The following is a 13,568-nucleotide window of genomic DNA, read 5'->3' as shown; positions in this document are numbered from 1 at the left end:
ACAGCGGCACTCATGTTTGTTCTTCAGGCAGTCCATTTTAACTGCAGCTTTTCATACTAGCCATCTGAGGGCACCATTGCTACATCGTAATCCTGCAAGTAAACCTATTCTCTCTCTCTCTCGCTCGCTCGCTCTCTCTCTCGCTCTTTCTCTCTCTCTCTCTCTCTCTCTCTCTCTCTCTCTGTGCATCAATCAGTTGGTTATGGTATGTTTGTGTATACTGTAAAAAGACACATGTTGCTGTGATGTTGTTTATCTTTCTATAGTTTATAAGTGAAAGGATTCTACTGGTGTGACTGTTCTCACCAGGCGATAGACCTGGGAACATAGCGGGTAACTCCTAGAAAGTTAGGAGAGACTGGGTTTTAAGTTAGGAGACACTGGGTTTTAAGTTAGGAGACACTGGGTTTTAAGTTAGGAGAGACTGGGTTTTAAGTTAGGAAATAATGGGTTTTAAGTTAGGAGACACTGGGTTTTAAGTTAGGAGATAATGTGTTTTAAGTTAGGAGAGAATGGGTTTTAAGTTAGGAGAGAATGGGTTTTAAGTTAGGAGAGACTGGGTTTTAAGTTAGGAGAGACTGGGTTTTAAGTTAGGAGAGAATGGGTTTTAAGTTAGAAGAGACTGGGTTTTAAGTTAGGAGAGAATGGGTTTTAAGTCAGGAGAGAATGGGTTTTAAGTTAGGAGAGAATGGGTTTTAAGTTAGGAGAGAATGGGTTTGAACTCTTTTTCAGTGCAGTAACCCATTAGCCTAGCTGTTGTGCCCTTTCACATGCCTCCCTGCTCAAACTCTAACCCAGTCATCTCCAGTCCTCTCTGGTGATCTGTACCTCTCTCAGTGGGTGGTACGGTCCAGGCACGGTGCCCAGAGCTCACGCACTTAACTCCTCATTACCATGTCAAAGACCCAGCCTTGGGGTTTACAATGTGGCCAATTTGCCCTGATGAAGTTATCGTCCCTCTCACATTTAGCTATCTTCCTGAAGATAACACTACTCATACCGGCAGCATTGCCATGGTATCAGTGTTTCTCACTATTGATGGGGCCAGAGAATGGAGGAGAAAGGAATCATGGGTAGTGTCTCTCTCAGCTTCAAGACTGGAATTCCACTCATTCTGAAGAAAAGTGTTTGCATTCCGAGGCAGGCAGGCAGCACTGTGTGTGGCTGTCAGAGAGAATGGAGACAGTGGGAGACAGTGTGTTGTAGTGTGCTCCAGATATAGCACAGAGAGACAGACTGAAAGATTGAGGAGTTTCCCCTGTCAGAGATCAACCAGCTGACCTTAGGTGGACTGACTTCTGCTCTGATCACTAGCACCCTACTGGTAACATCTTTATGTGGTCGGAACTCTCTAGAGGCATTAACACCTCTAGTTCCCTGTCACTACATTGATTGTTGTTTCCCACCAATTGTATTTCCTATATTTTCTTGTCTATTCCCATTTTGTTTTCATTCTGATGAAGGCCATTGACGGCCAAAACGTCATGGCTTTAACTTTAAAAGGATCACGATTTTAATTGAGAGGGAAAGTCGTTCCTATATACTGTATGTTGTGAGTGTGACTCTGCCTTTACATTGAAGAAGGAAGAACAGGATGCCAATGGGAGGGTCACACCCATCTCCACCCAAGGCCCTGCTAGAGAACACAACCCTCAATAGGATGATTGTTAGGAGGAAAGGGGTTTTAATGCAGCATGGAGAAAGAACTGGGGACACAGGGACTCCTGGGGGCCCTAACAGACAGAACACAGAGCCGGGGGCCAGGGGCTTCCAGGGGCCAGGGGCTCCAACAGACAGACAGACACACTCAGAACACAGATGACAGTTCCACAGTTTAATTCCAGGAAATGAATGAATGGCTTTGTGTCGGCTGCTTGTCTTCTGAGTCACACCGTTGCGCAACAAGGGTCTTAAAGAGAGAGAGAGAGATCGTAACCTCCAGATCCTCTAACACAGCTCATGTTTGTCTCTGGATGCATCCCAAATGACACCCTATTGCATATGGTCACTGGTCAAAAGTAGTGCACTATAAATGGACCAGGGTGCCCTTTTCCACACATCCAGAGACAAACATGAGCTGTGTTAGAGGATCTGGACTGGAGGTTAAGGTCTGTGTTATGACGTGATGGCTGCTGAGAACTAGTCTGTTTCTGCAGGCTCTATAGGTTTCTCCAGTTTTGTCTAATCACACACTCTTCCCCCTGCCTTTCTCTTCCCCCAGGAGTCTCCCCTGGTCCAGCCTCAGACCCCATGGTGTGAGTCTATGAGCCAGCTGATGAGGAAACTGGACCAGCTCAACCTGGACATAGAGGAGGCTCTGAGTGCATCATCCTCCCCCTCTGACACACCCTGCACCGCACGCAGACAACAGGTCAGTCACACACACACCCTGCACCGCACACAGACAACAGGCCAGTCACACACACACCCTGCACCGCACGCAGACAACAGGTCAGTCACACACACACCCTGCACCGCACGCAGACAACAGGCCAGTCACACACACACCCTGCACCGCACGCAGACAACAGGTCAGTCACACACACACTCTCCACTGCACGCAGACAACAGGTCAGTCACACACACACCCTGCACCGCACGCAGACAACAGGTCAGTCACACACACACCCTGCACCGCACGCAGACAACAGGCCAGTCACACACACACCATGCACCGCACGCAGACAACAGGTCAGTCACACACACACCATGCACCGCACGCAGACAACAGGTCAGTCACACACACACCATGCACCGCACGCAGACAACAGGTCCGTCACACACACACCATGCACCGCACGCAGACAACAGGTCAGTCACACACACACCATGCACCGCACGCAGACAACAGGTCAGTCACACACACACCATGCACCGCACGCAGACAACAGGTCCGTCACACACACACCATGCACCGCACGCAGACAACAGGTCCGTCACACACACACCATGCACCGCACGCAGACAACAGGTCAGTCACACACACACCATGCACCGCACGCAGACAACAGGTCCATCACACACACACCATGCACCGCACGCAGACAACAGGCCAGTCACACACACACCATGCACCGCACGCAGACAACAGGTCAGTTACACACACCCCGCACTGCACACAGACAGACAGCAGGTGACATGACCATGTTAATTGAAATGCGAGCCATGTACTGACCAGTGGCACATATGGGAAATGTATACATTCTTCTGCAGCCTATCATGATGCCACATGCTTTTTCATGCTCTCTGCTGTCTATAATCAATTTACTGAGCTTTGTGAAGAGGAAATCCCGATGGATTATTGTTATAGTCATTCAACAGGTGTCTAACAAGACTATAAGTCCTTGCTGCTATATCATGTACTGTCCATTACACATACATTCACCTAGCTCAGCCCCTGACCCAGACAGAGAGAACACTAGACTCAGGATCAGTCCCAAATGGCACCCTATTCCCTTTATAGTGCACTACTGTTGACCAGAGCCCCATGGGTGCCATTTGGGACGCATGCCTCAGAAGCCTGTAGGTCTGGGAAGGACTGTTCCGTCATAAGCCTTAGGATAACTGTGATATATGTTGATATACATACACTTTGTTGTCAGACAGTGGAAGCTGTCTGTCTGGAACACTATGACCATTGTCAGGCTGTCTATGATTTCGCTTCTCTGACTGCTGCTGGCATCCATTTTATGATGTGAGAGGAGGGAGCTGGCTGTTAGAAAAGCTGTTATAGTATGTAGTGTGTCTAGCAGTAGTCTGGCCAGGGTGGTGGGCCAGGCGGGGCGGAGACAGACAGACAGCCATTGTGTAGAGATGTTGTTACCGGGACCTTGTAGCTCTGGTCCTCCATAAGACTCCTCTCATGGAGGCTTGCATCATGACATACCCCAGCAGTCAGTTAGCAGAGGGCAACAACAGACTGTATGGTTCTGTATGTGATCAGCACAGAGGTCTTGTTGTGTGGGTAGAGGAGGTTGTTTGTATGATTGAGCACGTTAGGAATGGTTACAGAGTGGATTGCAGAGGGGCACATGCCTGCAGGCATCAAATCAACAGCCATAACACACATTCACTGAGACAGCTTTAACTAACAGCCAGCCGCTGGTGGAGGAGATCACACAACATCTTTACTAGGGGGAGTTGACAAGGTCCTTTGTCCTTTCAAAGGACGATTAACACATGATACAGGCTGCCTTGTCACTATCTGTTACTGTCTGTCCAATATAACTGGAACTGAAGACTGTGTTCCCTGCCGCTGACCATCCCAGAGACAGACAGACTGACTGACTGACTGACTGACTGACTGACTGACTGACTGACTGACTGACTGAGATCCAGTGTTGACGGTTGTTGTTGTGCTGTTATTGCAGTATGGAGCTGTGTCTGGGACGGCAGTAAACCAATCTCTTAACGAGGAGGACAGTACACAGCTGCAGCGAGGGGAACCAGATACAGAAGAATGTCTCAGACAGAATCAACACAAGACCTTGGCCTCTAGTAGCTCAGCCGAAGGAACCAGAGCCAGGACCAAGAAGACAGTCGTAAGTTCCTATCAGAGTCTCCCTCCTCCTCTCGACTCCTGCATGCTCTGTGCCTGTCTGTCTAGGTCTGGGTGAAACCATGTGGTATAGATATCATCAGATAGCTCTCACTTTACATACAGTGCCTTCAGAAAGTATTCATACTCCTTGACTTATTTCACATTTTGTTGTGTCACAGCCTGAATTCAAAATAGATAACATAGATGTTTTTCATACACACAATAGCCGATAATGACAAAGTCAAAATATGTTTAAAAAAATGTTTTGCAAATCTATTTAAAAAAGTATTCACATAAGTATTTACACCCCCTAAGTCAATACATGTTTGAATCACCTTTGGCAGTGATTACAGCTGTGAGTCTTTCTGGGTAAGTCTCTAAGAGCTTTGCACACCTGGATTCTACAATATTTGCATATTATACTTTTTTAAATTCTTCAAGCTTTGTCAAGTTGGTTGTTGATCATTGATGGAAAACCCTTTCCAAGTCTTGCCATAGATTTTCAAGCCGATTTAAGTCAAAACTGTAACTAGGCCACTCAGGAATATTCAATGTCATCTTGGTAAGCAACTCCAGTGTATATTTGGCCTTGTCTTTTAGGTTTTGTCCTGCTGAAAGGTGAATGTGTCTCCCAGTGTATGTTGGAAAGCAGGTTGAACCAGGTTTTCCTCAAAGATTTTGCCTGTGCTTATCTCTATTTTGTTTATTTTTGTCCTAAAAAAACTCCCTCGCCGATGACAAGCATACCGATAACACGATGCAGCCACCACCATGCTTGCAAATATAAAGAGTGGTACTCAGTGATGTGTTGTGTTGGTTTTGCCCCAAACATAACACTTTGTATTCAGGACATAAAGTTAATTTCTTTGCCACATTTTTTGCAGTTTTACTTTAGCGTCTTACTGTGTAAAAGTTAAATAAGATAAAAATATTACAAACAGGATGCATGTGGCCTTCTTTGCGAGGCATTGGAAAACCTCCCTGGTCTTTGTGGTTGAATCTGTGTTTGAAATTCAACTGCGGGACCTTACAGATAATTGTATGTGTGGGGTACAGAGATGGGGTAGTCATTCAAATATCATGCTAAACACCATTATTGCACACAGAGTGAGTCCATGCAAGTTACTATGTGACTTGTTAAGCACATTTTTAGTCTTGAACTTATTTAGGCTTGCAATAACAAAGGGGTTGAATACTTATTCACTCAAGACATTTCATCTTTACTTTTTTATAGGAATTTGTAAAAAGTTCTACAAAAATAATTCTACTTTGACATTATGGGGTATTGTGTGTCGGCCAGTGACACAAGATCTCAATTGAATACATTGTATATTCAGGCTGCCTTCAGCTAGCTACAGAAAGATAGACTTTCTCTACTAATGTAAACAGCAGTCCTCTTATTAGCTGGGAAATGTAATTCATGGACTAAGGATGGCAGCAAGCATTAACGTTTTAAGTGACATACTGTACATTTTCTTTTTGTCCAGATGGGATAAGGCAGTATTCAGTGTGATGGCGATTGCGTCATCTGTGGCCCTGTTGGGGCGGTATGCAAACTGAAGTGAGTCTAGGGTGGCTGGTAAGGTGGCGGTGATATGATCCTTGACTAGCCTCGCAAAGCACATCATGATGACAGAAGTGAGTGCTACGGGGCGGTAGTCATTTAGTTCAGTTATCTTTGCCTTCTTGGGTACAGGAACAATGGTAGCCAACTTGAAGCATGTGGGGACAACAGAATGTGATAGGGAGTGATTGAATATGTCTGTAAACACACCAGCCAGCTGATCTGCGCATTCACAGAGTTCAAGTAACAGACACATCTCAACATCAACTGTTCAGAGGAGACTGCGTGAATCAGGCCTTCATGGTCAAATTGCTGCAAACAAACTACTACTAAAGGACACCAATAGAAGAAGAGACTTGATTGGGCCAAGAAACACGAGCAATGGACATTAGACTGGTGGAAATCTGTCCTTTGGTCTTATGAGTCCAAATTTGAGATTTTGGGTTCCAACCGCCGTGTCTTTGTGAGATGCAGAGTAGGTGAACGGATGATCTCTGCATGTGTGGTTCCCACAGTGAAGCATGGAGGAGGAGGTGTGATGGTGTGGGGGTGCTTTGCTGGTGACACTTGTAGGTGATTTATTTAGAATTCACACTTATCATGGCTACCACAGCATTCTGCAGCGATACACCATCCCATCTGGTTTGCTCTAAGTCGGACTATCATTTGTTTTTCAACAAGACAATGACCCAACACACCTCCAGACTGTGTAATGCTAATTTGACCAAGAAGGAGAGTGATGGAGTGCTGCATCAGATGACCTAGCCTCCACAATCATCCGACCTCAACCCAATTGAGATGGTTTGGGATGAGTTGGACCGCAGAGTGAAGGAAAATCAGCCAACAAGTTCTCAACATATGTGGGAACTCTTTCAAGACTGTTGGAAAAGCAGTCCTGGTGAAGCTGGTTGAGATGCGTAGCACTCACATGTTTAGCCATGAAGTGCTTTGAAAAGCTAGTCATGGCTCACATCAACACTATTATCCCAGAAACCCTAGACCCACCCCAATTTGTATACCGCCCCAACAGATCCACAGATGATGCAATCTCTATTGCACTCCACGCTGCCCTTTCCCACCTGGACACAAGGAACACCTACGTAAGAATGCTATTCATTGACTACAGCTCAGCGTTCAATACCATAGTACCCTCTAAGCTCATCACTAAGCTATGGGCCCCGGGACTAAACACCTCCCTCTGCAACTGGTTCCTGGACATCCTGACGGGCCGCCCCAGGTGGTCAGGGTAGGAAACAACACATCCGCCACGCTGATCCTCAACACAGGGGCCCCTCAGGGGTGCATGCTCAGTCCCCTCTGTACTCCCTGTTCACCCATGACTGCATGGCCAGGCACGACTCCAACACCATCATCAAATTTGCCAACGACACAACAGTGGCAGGGATGATCACCAACAACGATGAGACAGCCTGTAGGGAGGAGGTCAGAGACTTGGCCGTGTAGTGCAAGGACAACATCCTCTCCCTCAACGTGATCAAGACAAAGGAGATGATTGTGGACTACAGCAAAAAGGAGGACCGAGCACGCCCCATTCTCATCGACGGGGCTGTAGTGGATCAGGTTGAGAGCTTCAAGTTGCTTGGAGTCTGCATCAACAAAAAACTATCATGGTCCAAACACACCAAAACAGTCGTGAAGATGGCACGACAAAACCTATTACCCCTCAGGAGACTGAAAAGATTTGTCATTGGTCCGCAGATCCTCAAAAAGTTATACAGCTGCATCAGCGAGAGCTTATACAGGTTGCATCACTGCCTGGTATGGCAACTGCTCGGCCTCCGACCGCAAGGCACTAGAAAGGGTAGTGCGTACGGCCCAGTACATCACTGGGGCTAAGCTTCCTGCCATCCAGGACCTCTATATCAGGCAGTGTCAACATTTTTAAAGACTCCAGTCACCCTAGTTATAGACTGTTCTCTCTGCTACCACACGACAAGCTGTACCGGAGCACTAAGTCTAGGTCCAAGAGACTTCTTAACAGCTACACCAAAGCCATAAGACTCCTGAACAGCTAATCAAATGGCTACCCAGACTATTTGCACCCCCACACACCCTGCCTTTACACTGCTGCTACTCTCTGGTTATTATCTATGCATAGTCAATCAAATTTCAATCAAATTTATTCATAAAGCCCTTTTTACATCAGCCAGTGTGTGTGTTTATGTGTGTGTGTGTGTGTGTGTGTGCGCGTGTGCGCGTGCCAGTGCCAGGCTCTATAACACTGACCTCGGGTCAGGGTTAATGATAAGCCCAGGATTACTTCCCTACAAGCCCCAGGCTGACTCCAGGATCTAGACCACCCCTAACACATGCATACACCCCTCAGCCTCTTACATGAGGGTTTTGGAGTGGGTGTGAAAGCAGCGGAGAGAGAGAATGTGATGTTAGAGTCTGAGCTGCTGCTGTCATGATGAGGGGCTCAGAATAACCTGACCACGGTAACTAATTACTGTCATGTGACTGGAAGGTTATGAGTTGATAGAGAGGCTGCGACCCAAATTACACCCTATTCTCTATATTGTGCACTACTTTTAACCAAAAGGTTTTATGACCAAAAAAAGTGCACTATATAGGGAATAGGGTGCCATTAGGAACATATACAGAATGTTTGGAGTCATTGTTTATCATGATGTTGTTATGGAAGTTCCCCCTGACCCTGCCTGTCTCTAGGTTAGGGTCACCATTTTTCAATTGGTTTCAACATGATGTAATGGGTCCTATGTGTAGCTGGTGTAGAGAGTCAGGCGCAGGACAGCAGATATGAGTAATCAACATACTTTTACTCAAAATGTGAAATATACAAAGTAACAAATACACGCACACCATGACAGACTGAAAATACAAGAAACAATCACTCACAAAAAAACATGGGGGAACAGAGGGTTAAATAATGAACAAGTCATTGTAGGATTGAAATCAGGTGTGTAAAACAAAGACAAAACAAATGGAAAATGGAAAGTGGATCGGTGGTGGCTAGAAGGCCGGTGACGTCGACTGCGAACAACGCCCGAACCATGAGAGGGACCGACTTCGGCGGAGGTCGTGACACATGACCCCTGTTGTATTGACATGCAGATTCCTGTCCACAATGGTTTGCTAAATGGAAAGGGTAATTCATTCCTAACATTCTGGTTCCACCTCCACCTGCACCCACTGCGTAGTGACTGTGAGGTATCCGTTCTGTGTTTGATGCTTGAGGGTGAGACCATCAGGTATGTGTCCGGTGTTTAAATGTTCTGCAGCACATGTGTTCCTGTGTGTCTCAACATGACTGCAGCCACTGCATTCCTGAGACCTTACACTTCAAATAGTGAAAGAAAAGTTCCTCCTCAGAACCTGGCAGGACAGAGCTGGTCTGATGGTCCTGGCAGACATAGGGTCAAAGCATCAAAAGACCCACAGACAGACACACATCCAGAAAGGCAGCAGTGACGGATGAATTAGAAATGATCCTCTGACATGATAGAAGGTCTTCCTATTGGTTGTGACCCATTGAGACAGTGTTCTAAATATAGCCAGATGTTATAGTGTCTGTCCAGGGGTTGGATAGAGGAGGCAAAGGATGAGGCTGGTCTACTGGTTTACTGGACTACTGATCTACTAGTCTACTGGCTAGTCTACTGGTTTACTGGCTGGTCTACTGATCTACTGGCTGGTCTACTGGTCTACTGGCTGGTCTACTGGTCTACTGGTTGGTCTACTGACTGGTTTACTGGTCTACAGACTGGTCTACTGGCTGGTCTACTGGCTGGTCTACTGACTGGTCTACTGGTCTACTGGCTGGTCTACTGGTCTTCTGATCTACTAGTCTACTGGCTGGTCTACTGGTCTACTGGCTAGTCTACTGGTCTACTGGTCTACTGGCTGGTCTAGTGACTGGTCTACTGGCCTACTTACTGGTCTACTGGTCTACTGGCTGGTCTACTGGTCTACTGGCTGGTCTACTGGTCTACTGGTTGGCCCACTGGCTGGTCTACTGGCCTACTGGCTGATCTATTGAGACCACATCTGACGAGGAGCAGAGCAGACGCCCAATGATCTCTGTGACGACCCTCCCACTCTGTCTGCCGTATTTTGTCTTTGTTCTTGTTTCCTTCCTTATTAGGATGCCGGTGGGCGGAGTTGAGAGGGTCGTCAGCTACATGGGAAACACCTGGGCCCAGGTGTTTCCCAGGATAAATACACCCCTTCCCCATTCATGGAGGAGACTCTCTCCATGCAGACATTTGTAGATTGTGTTGTGGTTCTTGTTGACTTTTTGTTTGTTTGCTTTGGCACCTTTCAACACCCTGCATTATCACATTCATGCATGCAAAACACTCACTTACGCTACTGATTACTGATTACACACATCATTGTATATTTTCCTTAGTTGCTTTAGTTAATAAATATATTTTGTTACTCCTTATCTCCACGTTGTCTCCCTTTGTTACGGGCTTTGAGCCGGTTCGTGACACTATCCCTTATTTTTTCTTAGACTTTGAGTAAAACTAAGGTTATTTTCCCAGGGACATAGATTGTAGGTCTGATGTTTTATTTTACAACCGAGACAACTATCTGAATGTTGTGGAGAGAGATGGATTCAGTCCTGTGAGTTCAGCCCATAGTTACATGTTATGAGTTAGGGGTTGTGGATCATGGCTATGCCTTGGCGTAGAGGCCTAAAGGAAGTCTCTGGAGATATGCTGTTAGAAGTCACAGAAGAGTAATGGCCGTGGAGAGACCGCATCCATCCTACCCTGCCCTGAGCTATGATGAGAGGCCTGGATCGTTACATATAGCTGCGTCCCACATGACAACTCATTCCCAATATAGTGCGTTACATTTGACTTGGGCCCATTGGGCTCTGACCAAAGTAGTGCACTATGTAAGGAATAGGGTGCCATTTTGGAGGCAACCATATACAACTATAGGTCTGGTTATATAATATCAGTCATGGGTTTGGAGTTCTCTGTCTTTCTCTGTGAACAAATGTGATTCAGGTTAGTCGCGCATGCCAATGAAACACAATGAATGATTGGTGGGGTAACCTCAGACTTCACTCTGTGGGGTTGGGTGTGTTCAGCACTATTAAATCCATCCCAAATGCAACCCTATTCCCTGAAAAGTGCACTACTTCTGCCATTTTGGATGCATGCTAAACAGACAACAGGGCTCTGTGTTGGGTTGAGAGTGTACTCTACATAGACCAGAGGGCTCTGTGTTGGGTTGAGAGTGTACTCTACATAGACCACCGGGGGGAAGGGGGGAGGTTGAGAAACGCAGGGAAAAGTCAAACACAAACGTCAACGTTGTTCATTGGGGATGTAAAGAAATGCAAGATGGGGATTATGTAATTCCTTACAGATCTCGTGTGAGCTTTGTACGGCATCCCATTGCCAGCTACAATGTATAACAGCATCTCAAAGAGTACTATTAGAAAGCATGGACATGTCCCATAGTCTGTTAGGAATGTTTTCCACTTGTTTTGTCTGAACTAGTTGATTTATTTAGTCACTGCAGTAGACAGGTAGACCAGACCAGTTATCAATCACGAAAGACCAGACATGTCAGTCCATATAAAAATCTTGGTTGTTGTAGCAGAGGTAGCTTCCTGATAGGGCTGTCTTCTTTCTGTGTCTTGTCACCTGACCCCTGACCTCTAACCCATAACCCGACGTGGTGATTGCTCAGAACTGAAGCGGTGTGGTATAACCTTAGAGATAGACGACTCTAGAGCCCAAAGGCCTGTTTTAGCTTGAGCAGTGCTATTGAGGACTTTCAACATTTTGAAGGTGTTAGCTGGGAGAGACTTCCTAGGGGTTAAGGAAGGATCACATCATTCCATACAGGTTACCTGGAGGGATCAGCCAATGCATTAGAGTCATGAGCAAACATTCCATAACTGCAGGTGTCAGTAAATAGCCAACCATGGCTTCATACCTGTTCAAACAACACTCTCCAGGTGGCAGTGTGCACCCTTTGTTTGTTTGACAACTCATAGTAGAAGAAAATCTACTACTTAAAAATGGAGATGGCCTCAATGGTGCGATGCCCATGCTCTCACAGAGGCCACAATGGGACATATCCAATGATGCAATGTCTTTCTAGGTCCATGGGTATAACTAAACCAGTGAAGAGGAAAATGGAAGGACACTAACAGGACTTTATCCGGGCTGTCGAGTGACAGAAATAAGTCTAGGACAGTCTTTGAAGCCCTTTGAGTAAAGGACAGACTGGTATCTCCATTGGGGCCATTCAGTCAGTTCTAGTAGGCTAATTTTCATCACAGCTTTATTTGTAGTTGTGGGTCAGAGCCTGTTATTAGATCTATTATGTTAACGCACGTCAGTTTAGACAGTGAACTTTAACACCTTCCCACAAAGAAACTGTCTTCATATTCTATCCTCCTGATACCTACTTACAACCAAAAATTAAATCAGGAAGCACCAGTGACTCAGTCAATAAAAAAGTGGTCAGATGAAGAAGATGCTAAGCTACAGGACTGTTTTGCTAGCACAAACTGGAAAATGTTCCAGGATTCTTCCTATGGCATTGAGTAGTACACCACATCAGCTATTGGCTTCATCAATAAGTGCATCGATGACGTCGTCCCCACAGTGACCGTACGTACATACCAGAACCATGGATTACAGGCAACATCTGCACTGAGCCAAAGGCTAGAGCTACCACTTTCAAGGAGCGGGATTCTAACCTGGAAGTTTATAATAAATCCCGCTATGCCCTCCGACAAACCATCAAACAGGCAAAGTGTCAGTACAGGACTAAGATCGAATCATACTACATCGGCTCCGACGCACGTCGGATGTGGCAGGGCTTGCAAACCATTACAGACTACAAAGGGAATCACAGCCGAGATCTGACCAGTGACACGAGCCTACCAAACTAGCTAAACTACTTATATGCTCGCTTCGAGGAAAATAACACTGAAAAATGCATGAGAGCACCAGCTGTTCTGGACGGCTGTGAGATCACGCTCTCCGCAGCCGATGTGAGTAAGACCTTTAAACAGGTCAACATTCACAAGGCCGCAGGGCCAGACGGATTACCAGGACGTGTACTGCGAGCATGCACTGACCAACTGGCAAGTGTCTCCACTGACATTTTCAACATGTTTCAAGCAGACCACCATAGTCCCTGTGCCCAAGAACACTCAGGTAACCTGCCTAAATGACTACCAACCCATAGCAGTCACATCTGTAGCCATGAGGTGCTTTAAAAGGCTGGTCATGGCTCCCATCAACACCATTATCCAACCCTATGACTGAAGAGGACAGAAATGTAATAATACAATTCGACCCTCTTATGCTGAATCTCACAGTCAATAAGCAGGGATACTTTGGTAACAACATCAGTCCCTTCACCTCATAGTGTTCTGCCTGAGACCGAATATTGTCTGTATGTCTCCACCTGTTAACCACCTCACTCCTCTGCTGTATGACA

General features: G+C 46.2%; 1 protein-coding gene across 2 annotated transcripts in view; it reads left to right on the top strand.

Moving 5' to 3' along the window:
• LOC110503811 (stAR-related lipid transfer protein 13) overlaps positions 1-13,568 on the top strand; it is a 113,817-nt gene that overhangs the window by 14,190 nt on the left and 86,059 nt on the right. For both annotated transcript variants that reach the window (XM_036961219.2, XM_036961218.2), the window contains exons 3-4: positions 2,222-2,371; positions 4,371-4,541. In XM_036961219.2, the coding sequence (XP_036817114.1) occupies positions 2,222-2,371; positions 4,371-4,541 (321 nt within the window). The remainder of the gene's footprint in view (positions 1-2,221; positions 2,372-4,370; positions 4,542-13,568) is intronic.

This window comes from Oncorhynchus mykiss, chromosome 24 (genome assembly GCF_057628025.1).
Source record: "Oncorhynchus mykiss isolate SJ-2025 chromosome 24, ASM5762802v1, whole genome shotgun sequence".
Classification (NCBI taxonomy): domain Eukaryota; kingdom Metazoa; phylum Chordata; class Actinopteri; order Salmoniformes; family Salmonidae; genus Oncorhynchus; species Oncorhynchus mykiss.
The sequence above is the reverse complement of the archived record's forward strand: the minus strand, read 5'-3'. Positions and strand labels throughout refer to the sequence as shown.